Source organism: Seriola dumerili, unplaced genomic scaffold (genome assembly GCF_002260705.1).
Source record: "Seriola dumerili isolate Sdu_G_001 unplaced genomic scaffold, Sdu_1.0 BDQW01000068.1, whole genome shotgun sequence".
Lineage (NCBI taxonomy): Eukaryota > Metazoa > Chordata > Actinopteri > Carangiformes > Carangidae > Seriola > Seriola dumerili.
Window position 1 is genome coordinate 7,424,061 of NW_019174323.1, and position 23,749 is coordinate 7,447,809.

At 37.6% G+C, this 23,749-nt stretch overlaps 3 protein-coding genes across 3 annotated transcripts; 2 read left to right on the forward strand and 1 right to left on the reverse strand.

Moving 5' to 3' along the window:
• Nucleotides 1–2,515: 2,515 nt before the first annotated feature.
• LOC111220179 (RPE-retinal G protein-coupled receptor-like) lies at nucleotides 2,516–6,277 on the reverse strand. Its single transcript, XM_022743178.1, has 7 exons — nucleotides 5,726–6,277; nucleotides 5,237–5,393; nucleotides 4,141–4,262; nucleotides 3,813–3,966; nucleotides 3,568–3,685; nucleotides 2,910–3,023; nucleotides 2,516–2,687 (listed from the first exon to the last, which is right to left on the reverse strand). The coding sequence occupies exons 1-7, from the start codon at nucleotides 5,799–5,801 to the stop codon at nucleotides 2,547–2,549; spliced, it is 882 nt and encodes a 293-aa protein (XP_022598899.1). The 5' UTR covers nucleotides 5,802–6,277; the 3' UTR covers nucleotides 2,516–2,546.
• A 3,358-nt stretch (nucleotides 6,278–9,635) lies between these two features.
• On the forward strand, nucleotides 9,636–13,016 carry lrit1 (leucine rich repeat, Ig-like and transmembrane domains 1). The gene is made up of 4 exons (XM_022743133.1): nucleotides 9,636–9,857; nucleotides 10,201–10,661; nucleotides 10,942–11,247; nucleotides 11,377–13,016. The coding sequence occupies exons 1-4, from the start codon at nucleotides 9,736–9,738 to the stop codon at nucleotides 12,441–12,443; spliced, it is 1,956 nt and encodes a 651-aa protein (XP_022598854.1). The 5' UTR covers nucleotides 9,636–9,735; the 3' UTR covers nucleotides 12,444–13,016.
• Nucleotides 13,017–19,433: 6,417 nt separating this feature from the next.
• On the forward strand, nucleotides 19,434–22,594 carry lrit2 (leucine rich repeat, Ig-like and transmembrane domains 2). The gene is made up of 3 exons (XM_022743084.1): nucleotides 19,434–19,529; nucleotides 19,749–20,530; nucleotides 20,757–22,594. Exons 2-3 carry the CDS (start codon nucleotides 19,762–19,764, stop codon nucleotides 21,542–21,544), a joined length of 1,557 nt encoding a protein of 518 aa, XP_022598805.1. The 5' UTR covers nucleotides 19,434–19,529; nucleotides 19,749–19,761; the 3' UTR covers nucleotides 21,545–22,594.
• The last annotated feature ends 1,155 nt before the right edge of the window (nucleotides 22,595–23,749 follow it).

A 23,749-nucleotide genomic window follows, 5' to 3' on the forward strand; every position in this document is an offset into this window, starting at 1 on the left:
CTATCAAATTAGTCGATTAAACTTAATTTACTGGGGTGGGGTTGCACTAGGTGAACAAATGACCTCAGGATTTCTACATTTCTGGCTGTGGCCCTGGTGTCCTTGTGTTCTTAAGGTCAGAATCAGACTGACTAACTAAATCTCTCTGAAAATGTCACATGTCTGCACCCATGTGTGGTGGGGCTGCTGTTTGTGCTGCGTAAGGACAGATGTTTTTACACCATCTGTCTGTGTCTAGCATTAGTTTTAACACACTCACTCTATCATCACTATGCAAGCAGAGGCAGGAACACCTTCACCTTTCCCTGACTCGACTGAATGCAAACCGCTGTAGTCACATTTAGTTATCGGCACAATGTTTTGGAAGACAGCTCAGCGAGGCTATATCTATCTGTGACAAGTCGTTCTTCCTGGGAGCTTGTTGCTATTAGTGCTGCTTCTTTCTGCAGCTCTAACTGAATTAGATCACTAGCCCATACACTGTCTTGTAATCAGCTGTCAGTCAAAGGAAACCACTCATTCCAAGAAATTGATGCTAATCTGTTGGATTTCTCATTCTCTGCTGAGAAAAACCCCTGATCATCCTAGGTGGACTCAGTAGAGTTTATGAGGAAGTACGTGATTATGTCCAACTTTTAACACCTGATAATGAGCAGAGCTTGTGCATGTGCTGGAGTGACAACCAACACTTATTCCTGAGGTCAACTCCTGACTTTACTGTTAACCTCTTTTCAACAAAGACTTTCACACCTGAAGAATGCCTTTCACTGAAGAAGAAATAATACACACAAAAATACAAAGATTTCATTAAATGTGTGGCTTTCTTTTGTTAATGTAGTAAGACTAAAATAATAAAACATGCTTTACATTTAAAGGAGTTAATTTGTATTTTCATAAGTGCTTGGATTTAAAGTGAATGATTTTGACTTGAATTGAGTTTTGTCAGTGTTTATACATTGATTTTGAGTTGGATCAAGTCCCTCTGTCTCAGTCTTTGTTATTTTCAAAACAACAAAAAAGATGTCACTGCTCTATCCTCTGGCAATGTAATCCCCTGATTTGTGCATTAGTAATTTGTGAAGTGATGCCTTCAATTAGACAAAGTGTCACAGCTGCTACATGCTGATAACACTGCAATTCAAGACTTAAATACATGTTATTTATCTAATTTAAGTCAACAGGACTCTCTGAACCTGCATGATTGTTGCTCATTACAGCTGACTCCTCCCCTGTTAAGACGTGCGACCATTGACAGTGAGAGGATTTCAATTGCTGATGACTTCCTGGCAAGAATGTTAGTCACCTCTGAGGTTAGTGTGACATAGACTGTCTCACTGTGGCTTATTTCTGGAGTGTGTGTATTTAGCAGCTCAGAGATCAGAGTGCAGCAGTCTCTTTTTCTCTGCTGCCTTGCTGACACTGTTAACACTTTACATAAATGTGGCTCATGTTTAGAAAAGGCAAAATGCAATTCATGTAAACCAAAGAAATGGGGTAAAACAGAGCAAAATAATGTGGCTGCCCTGACTAGTCAGTGTCAACAGGGATGTATTGCTTCTAAATTGCATAAATTCTTGTCTATCATTCAACCTACCAACATACTCTCCTAACATCTTACCTAACCTAACATCTACATCAGGTTTAATATCCAGTTACTTCGGTAAACAAGTGCACAATGGCTTCTTTAGTCATGTGCATGGAGGCGAACGTCGGCACTTCCTCGGATTACAATGAGCTCTGCATTTGTTTTTGAACAACTCGGAACAATGAAAAAGTGTGAAAACTGCTAAATAAGTTCCATGAGGAGAATGTGGAGAGGAATACGCCTTCAAGTTTAGCTCAAAGTACAGTTTTAAAAAAATCCAACACACTAATCTACCTATTCATTTATTAGTTTATCGATTTAAATAACCAGCTACCTTAATGTGATTAAGTTCACTATGTCTCAGGTGGTAACTATAGCATAGTTGCATAACAGAGTCTTAACACAGTGAATGCCTTCTTACTATATAAAGACGTTACATCACCTTAGACAGTCTTTGTAACAAAAACACAATGCATTAATCTTCTTAGTGAATGCCTGGGCCAGTCGTGTCAAGAAAGGGCATCCAAGGATGCTGGCCAACTGTAGAAATTCGGCTTCTTAAACCAGTGTTGTTGTTCAAGTTGAAAACCATCTGAAAATAGATGGAGCACACAGTAGAAGAGCAGCAACACAATCTTTTTATTGTGAGTGACGGAGGAGCAGTGTAGGTCAAAGACAAATTAATGTAGTAAGAATGCAATCATTTGAAAACGGATAAATTACTTGCAACACATACTGTAAATGAACACAAATCCAGCATGAGGCTACAGTCGCGGCTCCAAATGTAGAGATTGTCCTGAGTTTCATCTACTTCCCACGTGTGAAAATATGACAACTGTACAGGCGTCTAAATGGTTCAATGATGTTTACTTTACAATACCCTACCAAAAGTGTGAGGAACCTATCATAAGAGCAAATGATGGGCTCATATTTTTTTTGCCAGAGGACACTGAGTTTCCTTTTATTTTGACTTCTTAATAACTGGATCAACAATCTTTTGTCCGGTGAGGAAGTGCCACACGCCGCCTCGGTAGAACTCATTTCCGAACGAGTAGAGGAGAGCGTTGAAGATAGGATTTGTTTTTGCAACAACTGGAAGCACCTGAGAGAGGAAACAAGTACTTCAGTTATTTTCAAAGTGCTTGATTTAAAGAATAGTTCTGGTTTATTACAATCTGTGTCTGGCCATCATTTTGATTCATTTAAAAAAAATCATTGTTCTCAACAAAGTAATTTCTGATATAGGAACATGGTGACATCAATGAAGAAAGGCTGTAAACAAGCTAACAGTTTGTATCTTCCCTAAAACAAAATAAGTACTCACCATTCGCAGCTTTGGAGACACGACCTTCACGTTCTCAAAGCAGGCGTAGATACACATGAGGACGTAGGGGCCCCAGCACATCAGCATGACCCTCAAGGGCATATTGGTGTTAAACTAGAAAAACAAAGTTCAGTGTATTAGCGTAGATATTACACATTCTTTTGGGTGGATTTAGAACTTGCAGATGATGCAGTGCAGCTGAAAATAAAGGACAAGCTCATATCTAGCGACTGAAAAGGAAGAGTCGACAAATTAAGGTTTAGCCTTATAATGTGTTTGTATGTAATACGCAATATGTGAGTTCTAATCTGCACATCATCTGGTCACTCTGCAGACACAGACAGTGTAAATGTCATAAATCAATCTGCAGGGCGCACAGGGCAGAAAAGTGCTGAGCTTATAACTCTCATCAAGAAAGCAATTTCCCAACATAATATTCAAGATGCTCAAAAACCTCTGGGTCCTTGTCTGTCTGTGTGTCCTAATATAACAATCAAGATAAACTCTGCGTTCTACAGGCACAGCCAAAACAAGTCAGCCTAGATCAGGTTAAGTAGAAAAAAATAATTTTCACTGATCTAACATTAAAACAAAAAAAACAAAAACAAATTGGAGTGTTCCCTTAAAATGCGTTTTGAGTATACTGAGGCACATTTACCCTGTGGTGATGGATCTTCTTGAAGTGTTTGTAGATGGCATCGTAACACGACAACATGGTGATGGCCGGGAACATCAGGTAGAGCAGCACCAGAGTTAGCATGTAGGTCACATAGTCCCTGTTGAAGAGAGGTAAATAGGAAAATAATATGGAACATTGTAAATATTTGACATAGAATTATGAATTGGGTGCTAACATGCTAACATTCCAGATTTGGTATTATTCCTATATTTCTATAACTCCACCTGTCCCCTCTGGTGTAGTCCAGCGTGCAGCAAGTCCTCATGGGCTCAAAGTCATAGACGCCCCATCCCATTAGAGGAACAGCAGCCCAGAAGATGGACAGAATCCAGATAATACCGCTCATTGTCAGAGTTGTGCTCCAGAAGAGCTTCTGTCCTACAGGATAAAGACATAGTATCTTAGAAGTCCAAACTCTATAAGTGCGGGTTTTACAACTTTATTCTATTTTGATATTTTTTTCAGGCAGTATTACTGATTTCAAACATGACATATTTGGACTCTTTTGCACAATGAATTGAATGTGCAGCACTGGTGATATCTTGTACTCACTGGTGCAGTACTGGTGATATCTGTCCCAAGCGATGGCAGCCATGAAACTGATGGAGGCCAGGACCGCGATCATCCCCTGGAAACCGTGGTAGCCACATCCATCTTGACCAAATGGCCAATATCTAGAGAGGACGACAAAACTTTAGTCATATTCCATAATGCAGAAGAAAGTTGTCAATATCAGGTATTATATAAACAGTATTATTATATAACTATGACAGGCTGAAGATGCAGATTGGTTACATTTTTGAAAGCATGGTTGTCACAGAATAATGGTCTGATTTCTATGCAGCTCCCGCCCTTCATCACAGGGTACTTTTGAGCTGTGAGCAGTAAAATCCAATAGTGATGTTCGACTGTCAGATTGTTCAAGCCCTGAGGAGGTAAAACTCTCAAATGTGTCACCAAAAAAAAAAGTCAGAAAAATGAATTTTAATCAACTTGTAACGCATCATATTTATAATGAAAATCCTTGGGGGCGACTTCTCAGTGCCCAAGGCCGGATTACCAAAACAAGCAATTCCCTTGAGGACATGGAAATTAGTCTGTGGTAATTGGATTATTTACTAAATTGTTTATTAATACTGCATACATCACTAAATCACATTATACACTGAAGTAATAGGGTCCTTCAGGCAACTCCTGAATTATTACCAAATCTTGAGGACCCATTTTCTAGTCTTACTGTGCTTACATGGTGCATTTTCATTAAATATATTTGTACATGATACATACACAAAACACCATGCACATAGAGTGGGACAAATTGGTGTTAGGGGGTCCCCGTGACTATCTTAACTGAGCCCTGCTGATGCCCTGTTTGAGAACCACTTAATAAAACATACAAGGGGTTTAAACAGGAATCAAAAACTTTATTTAAAAGTTGTTTTACTTTTCCTCCAACTTCCAACAGGTGTGCTGCAGAATGTGAACTTTACACGCTGAATAAAGTGGATTGTGAATTGGATTATGAAACCCAGAGGCTTATTTATCTTGTGACATCCAACGGCTAATATCAAATACTAAGCCTTTTTTGTGGGGAGGGATTGCTGAAAGAAATGTAGTATCCCCCCTGATAATGAAATAGATTTCATACCTGAGGTAGCTTGCATAGGCAGCTGTGAGTCCATTAATATTCAGACAGAGGTCAGCCACAGCAAGATTGAACACAAAGAAGTTACTGGGATTCCGCATCTCCTTCACTGTGAGGAAAGACACGATGCTGATGGCATTGAGGAAGAATCCAAGCAGGCCTGAAAGTGACAAAGAAATGGAGATTTCAAATTAATCTTCAGTAGCATCTTGAGTTTAACCCCACTCATCAGTTTGAATTCATCAGCACGGTCTTATAACCCTGATCTTACCCCAAACATTAAGGCCATGAAATAGCCTCTATTTCAATATAGCTTCACTTTGAACAGTCAAGTTTGAAATTTGGAGCTTTCTAAAACCAGTGATTTTGGTTGAGAACCTGTGAACTTGCAGTCGAAGACTCTACTAATTTTATATAGACAAATGGTTTCAGAGTGTACTGTCCCTTTAATTCTTGTGTAAAGATGTCTTCCTGTGTGCTGGCGCTACTTACCCCCAACGAGAAGTGCTGTGCCGAATGTAAACATATCAAACTCCGTGAATCCCTCCGGTAATGTATACGCTGCCATGTTGAAATGCACAAAATAAACTTTGCACAAAACAGACAAGTCCTTTTCCTGATGTGTAGCTCACCACCGTCCCCAACAAAATGACTCCTTTATAAAGGCTCTTTCACGTGAAAACGCATAAACTGACTAATCTTAGCAAAAGCCCCTTTGCCAATCCCCCGAAGAATGTGCTAACGAGCAGAACTCCTTCAAACTGTCTGGGCGCAAAAAGTTTGCGCGTTTGCTGCGCAACTCTTCGATGTAAAAGTCGCAAAAATTGTGGGTGTTTTTTTTTTGTTTGTTGTCAATTTGAAACTTTTCCGCAGAAACCCTTCGGTTCAAAGATCAACTTTCCTTTACTAGTCCACTTCATTCAGCTGTTGTGGCTGATAAGAAGAGAGAATGGGAACATGGGAAATGTTGTCTTTCGAGTTACTCGATATGCTTGCATGTGATAATTTGTACTCTTAAAGGCAGCTGGTTGATCTGCTCTTCAGTAGCAGCCAAAACCCAGTCTAAAGCAGTCACAGTGTTCTGCACATTCTGCCTACAGAGTAAAATCATCTGCTTTATTCTAAATTTCATTTTATATTTCATTTTCTTGATGTTTGTTTTTCTAAAGAAAATGTATTGCTTATGCTATTGTTTCTGAAATAAGGAGGTGTTGATGGGATAATAACACCACTGCTTCAATGTTGTCAGTACACACACGTTTGTGTGCTGTGGCTTTTTAAAAAGACAAATGTTTTACCCTCTGAAACATTTTATTACTGGTCTGGCTTTATCCAGTGAATGTAGCCTCCAAACAAATTCTGCAAAGTTGACTTTGAATATCTGACTCTTGAATAATGATAGACCATCTGGTACTGTTAGTATAATGTATATTTGCAATTTGGAGAATTGTTATTGACGTCACTGTTATGATCAGACATTGTACATCTTTTAACTGTTTATGGAGTTGGTAGTCCTTTTCTTTCAAAATTACATCATCTCATCAAGTCAGTTACACATTTATTCCAGCTGCTTAAAAGGACACATAGTTACACTGTGATTCTTCCTCTACATCCTTATTACCCAGTCTGTTTTACTCTGTGTGCCTTAAACTCTGTTAACTTTTGAGTTTAATTTCACTGAGCATAATTTTTGGGTTGCACATTCAAGAGTTAAACTGACAAATTATTGCAAACTCCAATTAAGTGTAAAAGGTAAAATAAAAAGTGTGTGAAAGCATTCAGACTTCATTCATTTACTTGATGATTTATCTGTCTTGAACTGTTGACCAACAGTTAAAAACGAGGACACTGGAAAAGAGACCTTTTGCTCTCGCAGCAGCCCGAAGCTTTTAAAATGTAACATTTGGGCAGAGTCTGATTGCACCACTAATCTGTCCACAGATTACCACAAACTCATTAACTATGAAGTAATGATGTGTCCCAATGGACTAATAATACCCTTTTCTCAAACTGCCCATATTGTCCTGACTAAAAGCTCAGCGTCCCATCCAGTTACAGGCTTCCTCACTTTCAGAAAAAAAAGAGCTGCAATGTCAATGCTTATACCGCTGCATCTGCCACTCTGACACATGGGACATGCTGATGTACATATAATGATGCTTCAATGTGGCAGAAGAAATGTTGTTCTCTTACAGATAAATTGAAGCATCATTAGATGTACATCAGCATGTTTGTCTGCTGCCCTAAAATCCCAACCGGAGGCCTATAGAAGTGTTCGTCATAAACTGAGGGAGCGCTGTGAGGCCATGCAGGAACATAAAGCAGCAAGTGCCAATTTCACAATGTAAAAGATTCGATAAAACAGTCTGTTAATCTACAGCAGCTGAGTGTGACGAAATAAGAGCCAGGCTCAACCAGTACAACACACGCAAATGCAGTGGATTGATGATGATTGTAATCTAAACCAGAGGAACTTTATACCCATGGCTGTAATTGACCTGAATCTCTGTCTGTAATATTTTTGTTCCAAATCGCTCGCACCTTTGTAGTGGCAGCACAACTGGTGCATTGCCAAATACTTAATTACACCATCATAATCTGCTGGTTTTGCAATGAGACAAAGGTTTCACTGTTGCAAATTGCATTTGCAGCCACAGACTGAGGACCAGGCGAAAGATGAACAACTGGCACAAAGTTTTTTTTGTTTATTCCCGTCAAAGTATTAAGTGATAAACATTAGAAGAAATGAGAAGAAATTGAGCACCGGTACTACAGCGTTTTCCATTTTCAGCGACATTCTGCTTTTCCTCTACTATAAGGACATATTTTAACTTTTATCTAATGACTGAAATCACTAGATGTTGATCTGGATAAATCTGTTGTCACGTAAAATAAATCTCGAATGTTATCTACTCCAAGGTCTGTAAATGAATGTTTCTCAAACTGGAAATGCAAAATGAGGGATTTGGTTTTATTTCACTTTGTATCTGCAGTTATGGGAAGTTTAGTTTTTTTCAATATTTCACTCAAATACTTTTTTTTTTTTAATGTAGTACCTTGAGACAATATATCAGCTCCTTCCCCATCCCTGATCCAAGATGTGTCCCACTGGAGGCCAGATGGGGAGAAAGTGCAGCCAGGGCTGGATGTTTTTCTCTAGTCATGTCTGGGACAACCCTTCTGAAAGAAATAGAACAAAGATGCATTAATGAGAGACAGAGAGATGACTGGATTAAAGGATTTGAAATCCTGGCCGCACAGCGACATCTTTAAACCCCTGCACCTGTGAAAAACCCTCAGAGTCTGTGACATATCTATCAGCACACAAAGTGGGTCACACCCAAACACACAATTACATGCAGAATATCAACATGTATCCACAGAAAACTATAGTAAATTATTACAAATAGTATTATATTAATATATAATAGTAATATTAAAAATTGCAGATTATTCTCACATAATGCAAGACTTTGCATCTGTGAAGGAGGAAACAACGAGTGAGTGTTTATAGGCTCTGATGAAGTCCATGGTGTATTATAATTTACTTTGGGAAATGATGCTTTCCTTGTGAATCAGAAATTATAAACACAAAATAGGAAGGCAAATTTTACAAACCCCCCCCAAAAAACTGTTCATACGCATTGATCTACTGGATGGGGTGACACATCAGTCATTTATCTGGTTTGAAGTTTTGGTCTAATAACAAAAAGGCAAGTAACTCAATACATTGTACACTCTTTCTAACTCTCCACTGCTATCTAGTGGTCAGTTGTTGCCAGGTTCTAGCCATCATCAAAATATAAGTCTATGAATGTATTCAACATGTCAAAAAAAATGACCACGGCTTGAGGAGCTGTAACAAAACCAGAACCTTGTTAAAATGAGCTGCAGCTTCATGACATTCACGTGCTTTCATGTCAGAGTTGTAATCTGTTGATACTTGGCCATATACTGTCACTGTTACAGTGTTTACTCCAACATTTGGGAGGATATTATATATTACATAGGAGTATATTGTATGGCAGCATGAAAAACAAAACATATTTAAAACTGTCAAGGAATTCCTCACTAATAAAAAAAATAATATGCATGATTGTTACCTACATGTAGTTTAAATAAGGCTTTCTATCCTGAGAGCAGGCCTGTTGTGTCTACCTGTATTTAGGAGCTGTTGTGTACATTTAGTTGCGTCCATAATTAACCATCCAATCAACTATTGGAAAATAGTTCCCTGAGAATGAGAGTGAAAACTATGCAGCCTATCAGCTTCCAGGAAGCAATAGCCTAATCGTGTGAATGAAAATAACCCAAGTCCTTCGCTAATCCCTGCCTATCCTTTTTATCTGAGGATTCAAACCAGTCGCAGCAGTATGGAGCTGTGAGCCTGCAAGACAACAACGATGCATCTGAGGTCCCGTTAGACCAAGTAGCTGCGCCTATTTATTTTTTTTTAAATAGTAGTTTAGTTGCATAGCGTTAAGTAACGCACGGGAGACAAAATGAGTAGACATTTTACTGCTGCTTTTTGTTTGGCTTTAGTTTTTCTTCCTCTCTTGGTTAGTTCCTGTCCTGCACAGTGCAGCTGCTTCTTCCACAAATTAAGCGATGGATCAAAAGCAAGGTAAATTGACTACAGCAATTACTAACTAATTCATTGTTAATGTATGCATACTTTTATTATTTCTTGCATGCAAAATAGATTTTTACTGTAGCTTTCTTGTGTTAAGTCTCCCTGTATAGTGGAGGATTAACTTGGAGTTGCTCTTTAATCTCCTTTGCTTGTTACTGAACAATAGGCTACCACGTTTTCCTAATAAAAACTAAATTATATTATTTTCATGTTAAACAGAAAAGGTTTGGCTACTAAATTCATTTCTACAAATATAAAAATGTGAAAGTAGCTGTAATATTGCACTTATCATAAATAATAATATTTGTCTCTTTTTTTTTTTTTTTTCTTGCAGGAGTGTGCTTTGCAATGATCCAGAAATCACTGTGGTCCCTCCAAATTTCCCCACTGACACATCAAAGCTTCGTATTGAGAAAACAGCAATCACGAGGATTTCTAGCAACAACTTCCACTACCTCAACAATCTGGAGTTTCTCTGGATGTCTTTCAATTCACTGAATTTACTGAATGTTGACAGTTTTCGGGGTCTTTACAACCTGGATGAGCTCAGGCTGGACGGAAACGCCCTCACCTCCTTTCCCTGGGAGTCTCTGACTGATATGCCAAACCTGAGGCTCCTTGACTTGCACAACAACAAGATCTCCACCATCCCTATCGAAGCCACCATGTACATTAAGAATATCACCTATCTGGACTTATCCAGCAACAGTCTGACAACTGTTCCTGCTGATGTTCTCACAATGTGGCTGAGTGTGAAGCCATCCCAGGACACTGATTCCTCCAAACTAATTCTCGGTGAGGCTCAAGCTGTGACATATTGAGATGCTGGAAAGTATTCTTTTTAAGCTGCCTTGCATGCCACTCCTTTGACACCAGATGCATTTAAAGCTGAGTTAGGGATTAGTCTAATTATAGTTATTGTGTGCAGTGTGTCAAGTTGTCAGACTAATTCTATTTATTGCAACTTAAAGCTGCAAGATCTAAGTGTTGTGTAAAGATGCAGTAGTTCATATGAGGATACTGAGTTGAAAAAAAAAATTCTTGTTGTAACTGACACACTTTATTTCCTCTACAGGCCTCCATGACAACCCGTGGCTGTGCGACTGCCGGCTGTACGATCTGGTCCAATTTCAGAAGTCCCCATCATCATCTGTGGCACTAGTCGACACCAGGCTGAGGTGTGCTGATCCAGAGAGCCTGTCAGGGGTTCTTTTCACCGAGGCGGAGCTGCAGAGGTGCCAGGGCCCCCGGGTGCACACAGCCGTGGCTCGTGTTCGGAGCTCACTGGGCAACAATGTCTTACTGCGCTGTGGCACGGTTGGTGTCCCCATCCCCGAGCTGTCCTGGAGCCGTGCTGATGGCAAGAAAATGAATGGCACCGGTGAGTTTAGATGTGCTTAGATTAGAACAGTATCTATTTCTGTCCAAGTCAAAGTATCAATGAGATTAAAGTTATTCATTTTGTGCCAATCTGCTTAACTCTGTGCACTTCTGCTTTTGTGTTTTTCAGTTCAGGAAGAGATTTCAAAGGAGGGCATCATTTGGTCGATTCTGAGCGTGCCTGCAGTCTCCTACCGTGACTCTGGGAAATATGTGTGCAAAGCAACCAATTTTGTGGGCACTGCAGATGCCATCATCTCCTTGGTGATCACAGATTCCTTTCGGTCAGAGGAGACAGGTGGTGGTGTCTCTAAGAGAAACAGAGGGAAGAAACCTGGTGGCATTGGAAGAGCAGCATACCAGGAGAAGCTTATTGCCAGATATGTTCCTCCACCAACAACCACAGCAGGACAGCCCATCATCGAACCTCTCAATGGCAAAGGCGTGACTGGGAAGTATGAGATTGAGAGCTACAGCATCTCTGACGGCGTTTCTCAGGCACGAGGCAAGGTGTCAAACCCCCAGAAGCCCACGGAGGTGGAGCAGGATGCTTTGAACTTAGCGGCCAACGCCTCATCATTGCAGCAGGCTCCAGAGAAAAGGGTAGTTCGCTCGGTGAAGGTGATTGGTGACACCGACCATACTGTCTCTCTGAACTGGCGAGCCCCCACAGCCACAAACACCACAGAATTCAGTGTCCTGTATGCAGTATTTGGTGAGAGAGACATGCGTCGCATCAATGTGGGTGCTGGAAAGAACCGGATCACCATTGACGGCCTTGTGCCAAAGACGAAGTACATTGCTTGTGTTTGCGTCAAAGGCCTGATCCCGAAAAAGGAGCAGTGTGTAATCTTCTCAACAGACGAGGCGGCCAGTGCTAGTGGCACTCAGAAGCTTATTAATGTAGTGGTGATAACAGTGGCGTGCGTTATTGCTGTCCCCCTGACACTGATTGTGTGCTGTGGGGCGCTAAAGAAACGCTGCCAAAAGCTGCTGGGGCGGCAGTCCAAGGAGATGCAGGACTCATATGTCACGTTTGAGACCCTTGGCCCCGGGGCCAAAGCTAAAGGGATGGAGGGCGAGTATCTGACCAGGCTAAACCCTGATGAATCCAACAGGCTGCTTTCAGCGAGGTCCAGTGTTGACTCAGAGGCTACAGCTAGGACTGAGGGGCCACCTAATGAGTACTTCTGCTAAAACCAAATGTATGCCTCAAACTCCAGAGGATGCACTTTGTTTTCTAACGGCCTGCGATGTGAATAGATAAACTGCAGTGCTGAGAGACTCAAAAGAGTTATATGATCCTCTTTTAAGGGTCTTCAGAGGACACTGATAGCTCTTTCAGCATTGGATGTATGAAACTGTTTTACAGCCTTGTGGGAATGAAAACTACCATTCATTTGGTAGACAACAAAAAAGGGAAAATACACAAAGTGACGGTTTCAGTATTTACATGTGGTGTAAATGTGTATTTTTTTTTTTTTATTCATCATGCACTTTTAAAGGTGATGTTTGGCAGAGGACATTGTCTTGAAATGTTGCCCTAAACTGTCTAAAACCCATCATTTCTTTTCCAAGATGTAACCTCTGCATTGTGTTAAATTCCTCATTTAAAACATAAAGTATTTAGAGAAGCGATGGACCAGCAGTTATTAGTCTGTTTTGTATGTCAGTATAATGTTAACGTGCCAGGTTTACCGTTGGGGCAAAAACCTAAAATACAGTACATTTTATAATGTGTAAATATTTGTGACCTGAAATATATGTGTATGCATGAATGTACTGTATAAAAATAAATATTTTTATATTGATAAATGTGTACAAGCTTTTTTCTTGCACATTAAAATATTGTTTTTATTCTATTTTTTTTTTAAAGAAATCAAGATCAATCTTGACTGAAGCAGAAATTAGCCTATTACATGTAGCCTATTAAAAGAATAAATACGTCCATTAAAAAAAATTGAATGTACATTTCTCACACAAATTGCTAATTCACTGAAACATTATGATGCTGTAGCAAAACATACACTCATTTTTCACTCAGTGTCAGTGAAGATCTTCTGACTATAACAATGTCAATTTTTATTAGCAGCCTAGCTATCTGGGGAATGTTTGTCTATTCAGCACTCTATTAGATGGATTTGGAGATATTTGTTATCCACAGCTGAATCCTGTTGACTTTGATGGTCCCCTGCCTTTTCTTCTAGCATGTCTTCTATTACGTTTTTTATTCCTTAGTATAGTATGACCTTTTTATGATATTTTTATTTCTTATAAGTTGTAAAAAAACATCATAAAAATATCATAGTATGGTAAGGCATAAAATACATCATAATACGTCACAGTACACAGTCACAGTACATATTCGCACACATTTTATAATGTTTTTATGCCTTACAATACTATGATGATTTTATGAAATTTCTATGCCATACTATACTATGATATTTTTTATGCCATACTATAGCATGACATTTTTATGATGTTTTTTATGCATTATTATACTATGACGTTTTCATTACTTTTTTAAGCCTTAATATACTATGACATTTCTATGCCTTACTAGAGTATGTTTTTTATGCCTTACTAATCATAAAACTATCATAGTATAGTGAGGGAAAGAGAATGTCATAGTATTGTAAGTCATAAAAACATCATAAAAACGTCATATAGTAAGGCATACAAAAGTCATTGTATAGTAACTTTGTAATTTACATGCCTCACTATACTATGAAGTTTTTATGCCTTAATATACTATGATATTTTTATACCTTACTATACTATGACGTTTTTATGCTTTAGTATAGAATGACATTTTTATGACGTTTTTATGCCTTAATATACTATGATGTTTTTATGCCTTATCATACTATGTTTTTATGCCCTACTATACTACCATGTTTTAATGACGTTTTTTATTCCTTACTACAATAAGGCATAAAAGCGTCATAGTTCAATACATCATGAAAACATCATAGTATAATAAAGCATAAAAATGTAAGGTGTAAAAAGTGTAGTATAGTAAGTGTCACAGTTCTGCATCTCATGTCACCTGCCTCACTTCAGCATTCCCTGTCATCCAGCTCCCAGTTTGTAATTTTCCTTTCACCCTGTTCTCCTGCACCACCCTGCATTAGCCACTGCCACCTCATCAAGCCAACTCCATTCACCTGGTCACACAGCTGCTCCTGATTACACTCACCCAGTATACAAACCCCAGCCTTCCAGTCATTCTTTGCCAGATTGTTGTTTGCTTTTCTCCATGCAAGACACCCCAGCATTTCTTGGACTGATTCCCCGTTGCTGAACCTGTTTGTCCCCGACATGCACTTTTCGTCTGAACCCTGGTAAACACTTCAACCTTCTGTCTCTAACCTTGAGAACTGCTTTTGTAACTTTGGACTTCATCTGCATGTTCCTGTGCTGGCTCATTCAGCTAGAGCCTCAAGGTCTACCAGAAAGCTTTCTAACAGTTTTTTTGAATTAACCTGCCAGCTCCAGTTTCTGTCATGGTTGAATCTCTACAAACTGTTTTTGTTGTACTGTGTGCTGCATTTGGGTCCAACACATGCCTTTTACAGTAAGGCATAAAAAGTGATATTTTAGTGATGCATAAAAAGGTCACAGTATAGTAAGCAATTAAAATGTCATTATAGTGAGGGATAGAGAATGTCATAGTGTAGTTGTAAGTCATAAAAACGTCATAGTATAGTAAGGCGTAAATATGTCATAGTAGGGCATACAAAAGTCATTGTATAGTAACTTTGCAATTTACATGCCTCACTATACGATGAAGTTTTTATGCCCTACTATACTATGTTTTTATGCCTTACTATGCTATGACGCTTTTTATGCTTTACTATAATAAGGCATAAAAACGTCATAATTCAATACATCATGAAAACGTCATAGTATAGTAAGGCATAAAAACACCTTGCCCTTTTCGTCTGAACCCTGGTAAACACTTCAACCTTTTGTCTCCAACCTCAAGAACTGCTTTTGTAACTTTGGACTTCATCTGCATGTTCCTGTGCTGGCTCATTCAGCAAGTGCCTCCAGGTCTACCAGGAAGATTTCTAACTTTTTTTTGATTAACTTGCCATCTCCAGTTTCTGTCATGGTAGAAATAAGTCTCTACAAACTGTTTTTGTTGTACTCTGTGCTGCATTTGGGTCCTACACATGCCTATTACAGTAAGGCATAAAGTCATATTACAGTAATGCATTAAAAGGTCATTCTGTAGTAAGGCATGAAAAACATCAAAGCTAGTAAGAAAAAAAGGTAATTCTATAATAAAGCATTGAAAGTCATAATATAATACATCATAAAAACATCAGTATAATATGTTATAAAAAGGTATAGTAGGGCATAAAGTCATAGTATAGTAATTCATAAAAACATCATAAAACATAAGTATAGTAATGCAAAAAAAAGGTCATAGTGTAGTATGGCATTAAAAGGTCATAAAAACGTCATACTATAATAAGGCATATAAATGTCCTAGTATAATACATAATAAAAACATACTATAGTATGGCATAAAAAGGTCATACTACAATAAGGCATAAAAATGTCATAGTATAATACATCATTAAAAACTTCATAGTAGGTATAAAGGTATAAAAACATCATAGTATAATAAGACAGAAAAATGTCATAGTATAGTAAGACATGAAAAGTGCCTGTCACAGTACAACAAGACAAAAATGTCATAAAAAGGTCATACTATAATAACGCATAAAAACATCATAGTATAGTAGGGCATAAAAATGTCACAGTATAACAAGACAAAAAGGTCATACTATAATAAGGCATAAAAATGTCATAGTATGTGTAAAGGTATAAAAATGTTGTAGTATAGTAAGGCATAAAAAGGTCAGAAAAATGTCATTCTATAGTAAGACAGGAAAACGTCATAAAAAACGTCATAGTATAGTAGGGCATAAAAATGTCACAGTATAACAAGACAAAAAGGTCATACTATAATGAGGCATAAAAATGTCATAGTATGTATAAAGGTATAAAAACGTAGTATAGTAAGACAGAAAAACGTCATAGTATAGTAAGGCATAAAAAGGTCAGAAAAATGTCATAGTATAGTAAGACAAGAAAACATCATAAAAATGTCATAGTATAGTATGGCGTAATGTCATAAAAAGGTCATACTACAATAAGGCATAAAAACTTCATAGTATAATACATCATAAAAACTTCATAGTAGGTATAAAGGTATAAAAACGTTGCAATATAGTAAGACAGAAAAACGTCATTGTAAAGTAAGGCATAAAAAGTGTCATAGTATAGTAAGGCATTAAAGGTCATAAAAAGGTCATAGTGTAGTATGGCATTAAAAGGTCATAAAAACATCATACTATAAAAAGGCATATAAATGTCTTTGTATAATACATCATAAAAAAACATACTTTTGTGAGGTATAAAAATGTCATAGTATAGTATGGCATAAAAAGGTCATACTACAATAAGGCATAAAAACATAGTATAATACATCATAAAAAGGTCATACTATAATAAGGCATAAAAACTTCATAGTATAATACATCATAAAAACTTCATAGTAGGTATAAAGGTATAAGAACGTTGTAGTATAGTAAGACAAACAGGTCATAGTATAGTAAGGCATAAAAAGTGTCATAGTATAGTAAGGCATAAAAAGGTCAGAAAAATGTCATAGTATAGTATGACATGAAAACGTCATAAGAACATCACAGTATAGTAGGGCATAAAAATGTCACAGTATAACAAGATAAAAATGTCATAAAAAAATCATACTATAATAATGCACAAAAACGTCATAGTATAATACATCACAAAAACGTCATAGTATAGTATGGCATAAAAACGTCATAAAAAGGTCATAGTGTAGTATGGCATTAAAAGGTCATAAAAAGGTCATACTATAATAAGGCATATAAATGTCCCAGTATAATACATCATAAAAACATCATACTGTAGTAAGGTATAAAAATGCCATAGTATAGTATGGCATTAAAAGGTCATAAAAAGGTCATACTATAATAAGGCATATAAATGTCCCAGTATAATACATCATAAAAACTTCATACTGTAGTAAGGTATAAAAATGCCATAGTATAGTATGGCATAAAAAGGTCGTAAAAAGGTCATACTATAATAGGGCATACAAACATCATAGTATAATATATCATAAAATCTTCATAGTAGGTATAAAGGTATAAAAACGTAGTATAGTAAGAGAAAAACGTCATAGTATAGTAAGGCATGAAAACGTCATAAAAATGTCATAGTATAACAAGACAAAAAGGTCATACTATAATAAGGCATAAAAATGTCATAGTATAATCATCATAAAAACTTCATAGTAGGTATAAAGGTATAAAAACGTGATAGTATAGTAACGCATGAAAACGTGATAGTATAGTAAGGCATCATATAATAAAGGATAAAAATGCCATAGTATGACAAGGCATAAAAAATGTCATAGTATAGTCAGGTATAAAAAACATCACAGTATAACAAGACAAATGTCATTAAAACACAAGGAATAAAAAGGTCATTAAAGCGTCATACTACAATAAGGCATAAAACGTGATTATACATCATAAAAACTTCACAGTATAGTAAGGCATGAAAACGCGATAGTATAGTAAGACATAAAAGAGTAATCGTATAATGGATAAAAACGTCATAGTATGACAAGGCATAAACGTCATAGTATAGTAAGAAATAAAAAAAAAAAAAAAAAATTATGGTATAGTACGGTATAAAAATGTCACAGTAGAACAAGACAAAAATGTGATTTAAAAACACAAGTCATAAAAAGGTCATACTATAATAAGGCATAAAAACATCATAGTATAGTATGGATAAAAATGTCATAAAAAGGTCATGGTGTAGTATGGCATTAAAAGGTCATAAAAATGTCCTACTATAATACATCTTAAAAATGTCATAGTATAGTAAGGCATAAAAATGTATATAAAGACATAAAATACGTCATAGTTTTCTAAAGCATAGAAGGTCATAGTATAGTAAAGCATTCAAACGTCAAAAAAACGTCAAAGTATAGTAAGGCATAAAAACATCATATGCATATATAAATATCTCGTGGGGCATTTGGACATGGATGCTCTAAGGAGCCACTTACTTTCTTATGTCTTGTACTGGCCTTGATGATGTGTCTATATAGTTCGACAGTGGTGTCGATGGTGCCACGCAACAACGCAACGAAGGAAGTATCAATAACACTAGCGTTCTCTTGTAAAGGTTTACGATTTAATTAAATTCTTAAGAACCTGGAATACAAATGTGTAGATAGATTCATATCCATATATATCTGTGAATGAGAAACCTAAATCAACTTCAGGGCATAGATTGATTTGTCCTTTGAGATAGAACAGGCATCTGATATTGAAATAGACCAGAAAAATACCATTTTTAAAAAAAAAAAAAAAAAATTTGTAAAGGCTTTTTGGCAAATGTCCTAATTTGATATATAATGCAAGCACATAAACAATAAGCAATCACCAAATATTTATATAATATATATCATAATTGGGAGGTTGCCTATATTGCAGAATATCTGATTAATCTTTTTACCTGTTAAATTAGTACATATGCTCATAAAAAGCTTGGGCAATGAAGGAAAATGTGAGTTAAAGATTGGCACCAGAGTGTTGTAGATGTTTTCAAGCTTACTTTGTATGCTGATTCAGCCTTTAACAACCTGAGAGACAAACGGTGTACAGATTGAGGTCAGGTTATAGTCCTCCAGACATCTGTCTCTCTGTCTCTCTTCAGCCCTCCCTCTCTTTGCTGCTAAGCCTGACGGGCTCCGGCCCACTTAATATCTGTGCATGTTCTTTGGTGGGGGACAAATAAATTAAATTAGACTGATGCAAAGCATTTTGGGGTCATACCTGAAAGTGGAGCAGCACAATCAACAATCACTCACATGAACTGGATTGCACAAAATTCGTGCATCTGAGCAGATCAGACAATATTCTATATAGACAAAGTGGACCATTGCTATAAATACAGCTCTTCTGTGTGTCTCAAATGTTATTTGGTGTCTTAACTGTTACGTCAAGGAAGATTAAGGTAATAGGCTTTCTTCCACGCAACCCATGGGCATGTCCTGCCCTCACAGGCCTATTTCACATGCTCCTTCAGGAATATGGACACCTTTTATGTCGCATTATATATCACTTTGGTATCTTATCTCATCTCCCCTGGATTGTCAACTTGTGTGATTGGCTGCTCCTGCACAGATGATAACTTGGGAAGGTAAGTTACCACTGAAGCTATACAAACCTTTAAAAACAGGTTATATTTTAGCCATAAACCCTTTTTAGACATGAGTGTTGTCTTAAATGTAACCTGCTAAGCAATGAGAACAGTATCCATAAATTTGTGCAGTTGCTGTGTGAAAATTAGCTGTGAAGATAGAATATACACTTGCCATAAGGTTTTCTTGTCTAAACATATCCTGTCTATCCATTCTAGGTCTTTACTATGTATGGAAACCTCCATGGGACAAGTCCCAGAGGATATTCCACATGATTTCACTAAAATCCGAATTGAAAACTGCCACCTGACTGAGTTACCACAAGGATCTTTCTCCAAAGTTAGTCCCTTGGAGTTCCTTTGGCTGAATTTCAATGAGATCACCCTGATGAACATTAAAAGCCTGGAGGGGCTCTCCAGACTGACTGAGCTGAGGCTACAAGGGAACAAGCTGACTTCAATTCCATGGACAGCCTTTCAGGACACACCGAAACTCAAGATTTTAGACCTGAAGCACAATCAACTGGATGTCCTACCTGAACAGGCCCTGAGACACTTACCCACCCTAACCTACTTAGATTTATCCTTCAATCATCTTAGTGTCATATCCAAAGATGTCTTCATGAATTGGCCTCTTTACCAAACTGCAGAGAAAGCATGGGGGAAAGAAGGGCTGGTTTCCAATGTGGTTTTGGCGCTACATGACAACCCCTGGTTGTGCGATTGTCGCCTCAAAGGCTTTGTTGAATTCATCAGGACAGTCGGCCCTCCCATCATTCTGATGAACTCTTATTTGATGTGCTCGGGGCCCATCTCCAAAGCAGACAAGTTTTTCCACGAGATCCAGTTGAAAACATGCATGAAGCCAGTGGCTTCTGCCCCAGAGACTAACATCACTTTACCTCTCGGCGCAAATGCAACACTTGCATGCTTAGTCAAGGCTAGGCCGGGCCCGACCATTCAGTGGATATACAGTCTGAAGATTATAAGAGGATTTGCTGGTAAGATTTTTTATTTTTATTTTATTACAGCCATCCATTAAACTGTTGTGAACCTGCTGTGGGAGCACTTAGTGAGGTATATCTTGAACCTTTGGGCTACATCTGCTTTATGAGAACATGTGGCAACAATACCTTCTTGAAGATTACCTTACCATGTCTTTACCAGATGTAAACAAGCCTCTGATTTAAAAGCAGTCCACTCTGATGCTCTGTTTTCTCCTTTCAGTTTCAGAGACTCACATAGACTCAGAGACTGTCACCTCCCAGCTGGTGATTCCCTCTCTTCACCTGGCAGACCGAGGACTCTACACCTGCATGGCCAACAACTTCATTGGCAACTCCTCTGTTGGCATAATGGTTGACATCAGCTCTTCCAACACCTCTGCTCCTCTCCCTCCTCCTGTCCCCGTGTTGTCGTCTGAAGAGAATGCCTACATTGACATCCGCATCGCCAAGCAAACAGTTTATGGTATCACCCTTGAGTGGTATGCAGTGACAGACAACCCTGCAGAGACATGGTTCACCATCCACTTTGGCAAATATGATTCACCTAAAAAGGACACGATCTACATTGGCCCCGGCATTCACAGCTACTCAGTGAGTGACCTGCTTCCTGTCACCAAATACGAGGTGTGTGTGACCCTGAAGAACCATCCGCCGAGGGAAGGCCAGTGCATCGTGTTTGTGACAGGAAGTGACATCAGTGAGCTGGAGCAAAGAGAGAGGCTCATCCACATTATAGTCATTGTGTGCGCCATGGTGCTGGCAGTGCCGGCCGGCATGTTTGCCTGCACCACAGAGGCCAGGTTCAGCTGTGTGGAGCGCTGTGTGGATCTGTGGAAGAAGCACAGGCTGCACAGAGAGAACCTACAGGGGACGGAGAGGCAGGGCACCTTTGACAGCCTGCAGGCAACCAGCGACGAAGGCCTGTGCAAGGACTCAGAGGAAAAGCCAAAAAAGAAGGGGAAGTCTGAGGACAGGCCCAAAGGAGGGAGTGCAGCTCATATGTACTAGAATCAAAGTCAAGAACTGTACATATAGTATATATACCTCTGAGTGTATCCTCAATTTGTGCCTCTCATGTCTTAGTATTACATTTTTAATCGTAGTGTTACACATCAGATTTTCTGAAAATGAAACACCTAGCAATTTTTAAAAAACTCAAAAGACAGTTTGACAAAATTTGGTGCTATTTCCTTGAACCCTCAAAGACTCTTCTCCCCATCTGAATGAATATTAGTATTTTATTTTGTTCGGGGGAAAAAAATAGAAACATCAATAAGGAAAAATATAGTTGATAGTGAATTCTTCAAATTTGGGTCAAGTTGTACAAATTGAGCAAGAACATATGTCATTTCCAGCTATCATCACATTAGGAAACAGTCGCTGGGGAAACAGATAGAGAATCTTCTTTTTTCTTTCAGTGAAGCAAACAGAGTATTGTTTCATCCAGATGGTGATAAGAACCTCTGATACTGGAAATAGCTTGAGAACGGCGGTAAGTTTTATTAAATGATCTACTAGGTTTTATCAAAGACAGTCTGTTATTTATCTTTCAGAAAACTGAATGCTTACTGTAGCTCTGTGACTTGAATGTAATGGTAATACGTGAGAGGCACAAACTGGAGTATATATTGAGTATATAGTCACCCTGTAAATATAAATTTCAAGCTATCAGCTCAAAATGGAGATGCCTTTCTTCCGTATTATAGGGAGAGTTTGCTACTATTTGTGTTAATGTACTTGTACAGAGGGTTTGTGCTAAAATGCATTTGATATTTCTTTGAGTCACTTTTTTTCTTAATGTTTGATACTGAATACAAAGACATGTACTCATAAATTTAAAAAATGTAAATAATCAACACTGTATGTATTTCTTTATTGTTAGCTTCACCGAGCTAAATTGTAATAGAGTGGATTGTGTGTGGGTTTATGCTCCAGCACATTTATTTATTTTTTTTAAAAAAAGCAGCTCTTTTTTTCTATTGTTTCTTTTTACAGACTCCAGATTTTCTGTCTTGTAATGGAATGAAATGATGGTTTATGTGGATTAAAGAGAATTCAAAGACGAATGCTGAGACATACTGTGATTTTTTTTTTTTTTTTTTTTTTTTTTTTTTTTTTTTAGCACAATCACTCAGAGGATTTGTTACATAAGCAGTGTTTTCCCGTGCATTTATACATACACTCGTAAGCAGATTAAAGTGATTTTCTATCTGAATCCTAGTCAGCAGGACATGATATTTCCATTTAATGACAGCTCTGAGCTCACAGCGTCTGTACATCAGCTGCACAGGCAAATAGAGAGTGTGTGTTGTACTTTCTGTTAGTTTTGTTACGTATATGATGTTTAGTCAATTCATACCCACAATGGCATCACTGCATCAATTATGTTTTATTTATATATATATATACATACTTTAACATTTTTTTACCGATAAATGAACAGACGTTAATTATTGCTATATATGATAATGTAAAATATACAAATATAAAATGAAATATAAAGATCTTTTCTACACTATATAATATTTTGAGCAGTGTTGAAAGAGGTACTCTGATCCTTAGCTTAAGTACCAATACAACTAATAATATACTCCATTGCAATTACAAGTCCTACATTTACAATCACTTACGTCAATGTACAACTGTATTAACAGCTAAATGTACTTTAAGTGTCAAAAGTAAAAGAACAGGCCCCTGTGACTAAATAAAATTATACCTGACATGAGATTGTTAATACTGATGCATCAATGTATAAGCAGCATTTTACTGCTGTTGCTGTTTGCAGTGGATCCAGTTTTTACCTCTTTATATGCAGTTATGCAGTTTTGTCCAGTGTTTCCAAACCTAAGGATCGGGCCCCTCCTAAGGTTCAAGAGATAGTTTTGTTGTGATAATTCTACCCGTCTTTGAGGCTTTTCTCTTAAAAAGTCACCAGCCAAAAATGCTGGGAACCACCGGTGTAATCTTTAATAAAACACTGAATTTCATAAGATTGTTAAACATATGGATTTGTGTAAAATCTTAATTGGCATTTAAATGTACAATATTTCCTTCTCAAATGTAGTGGAGTATAAAGTAACCTTAACTAAAGTAAAAATTGTACTTATGTACAGTACTTGAGTAAATCTACTTAGTTACTTTCCAGCACTGGTTTGCAGTTTAGCATATTGGCATTTCAAATTAATATAGAGTTTACATATATTATTATTTATT